The following is a 594-nucleotide window of genomic DNA, read 5'->3' as shown; positions in this document are numbered from 1 at the left end:
CACCCTCCCCCCCCGCCTCCGAGGCCGGGCAGAGGCCAAGCCCCCGACCCACTTCCGGGGTCGCCCGGGGTGAGGCGCGCCATGACGCAGCACGTCGAGTCGCGGAGGGCGGGGCCAACGTGACGGACAGGGAGTTAGATGGGGAGGGGACGCGGAACCAGGGGAAAGTACGCATGCTCCGTTAGTTCTGCCTGAACTTCAGCACCGCGGGGACGTGACAGCTATTCTGCGTAAGATAAGCGTGAAACTGTTCCTTAGCCTTGGTGCTGACCGCATCTAAGACCAAATGCTTGCGGACTCACCCACAAGTGCCTGTCCATTGTTAAACAAGCACTACCATTACACAACTTAGAATTCTGATTTCTCTGAAACTCTCTCCTCTAAGGCACCAAGCTGTACAGGAAAGGGAAGCTTTAAAAACCAAGGTGTCAAATGCAAACAGCCACTCCTGTGAGGTGAAGAGAAAACTTCATCTTTAAGAACCCCCCCGCTAATGACTGACAGTATGAGTCAAAGATGTTAGTAAAGTCTGCTCCATTCGCCTGCTCATGAGTTTTCCCTCTTCATCTAACTTCCTGCCTTCCCTGAAAGATA

At 53.9% G+C, this 594-nt stretch overlaps 1 protein-coding gene across 1 annotated transcript in view; it reads right to left on the bottom strand.

Moving 5' to 3' along the window:
- LOC102753075 (cytochrome b5 reductase 4) overlaps window positions 1-175 on the bottom strand; it is a 75,356-nt gene extending 75,181 nt beyond the window's left edge. Inside the window, exon 1 of the mRNA XM_015570288.1 lies at window positions 53-175. Within this exon, the coding sequence (XP_015425774.1) occupies window positions 53-175 (123 nt within the window). The remainder of the gene's footprint in view (window positions 1-52) is intronic.
- Between the last annotated feature and the right edge of the window lie 419 nt (window positions 176-594).

Source organism: Myotis davidii, unplaced genomic scaffold (genome assembly GCF_000327345.1).
Source record: "Myotis davidii unplaced genomic scaffold, ASM32734v1 scaffold185, whole genome shotgun sequence".
Taxonomy (NCBI): domain Eukaryota; kingdom Metazoa; phylum Chordata; class Mammalia; order Chiroptera; family Vespertilionidae; genus Myotis; species Myotis davidii.
The sequence above is the reverse complement of the archived record's forward strand: the minus strand, read 5'-3'. Positions and strand labels throughout refer to the sequence as shown.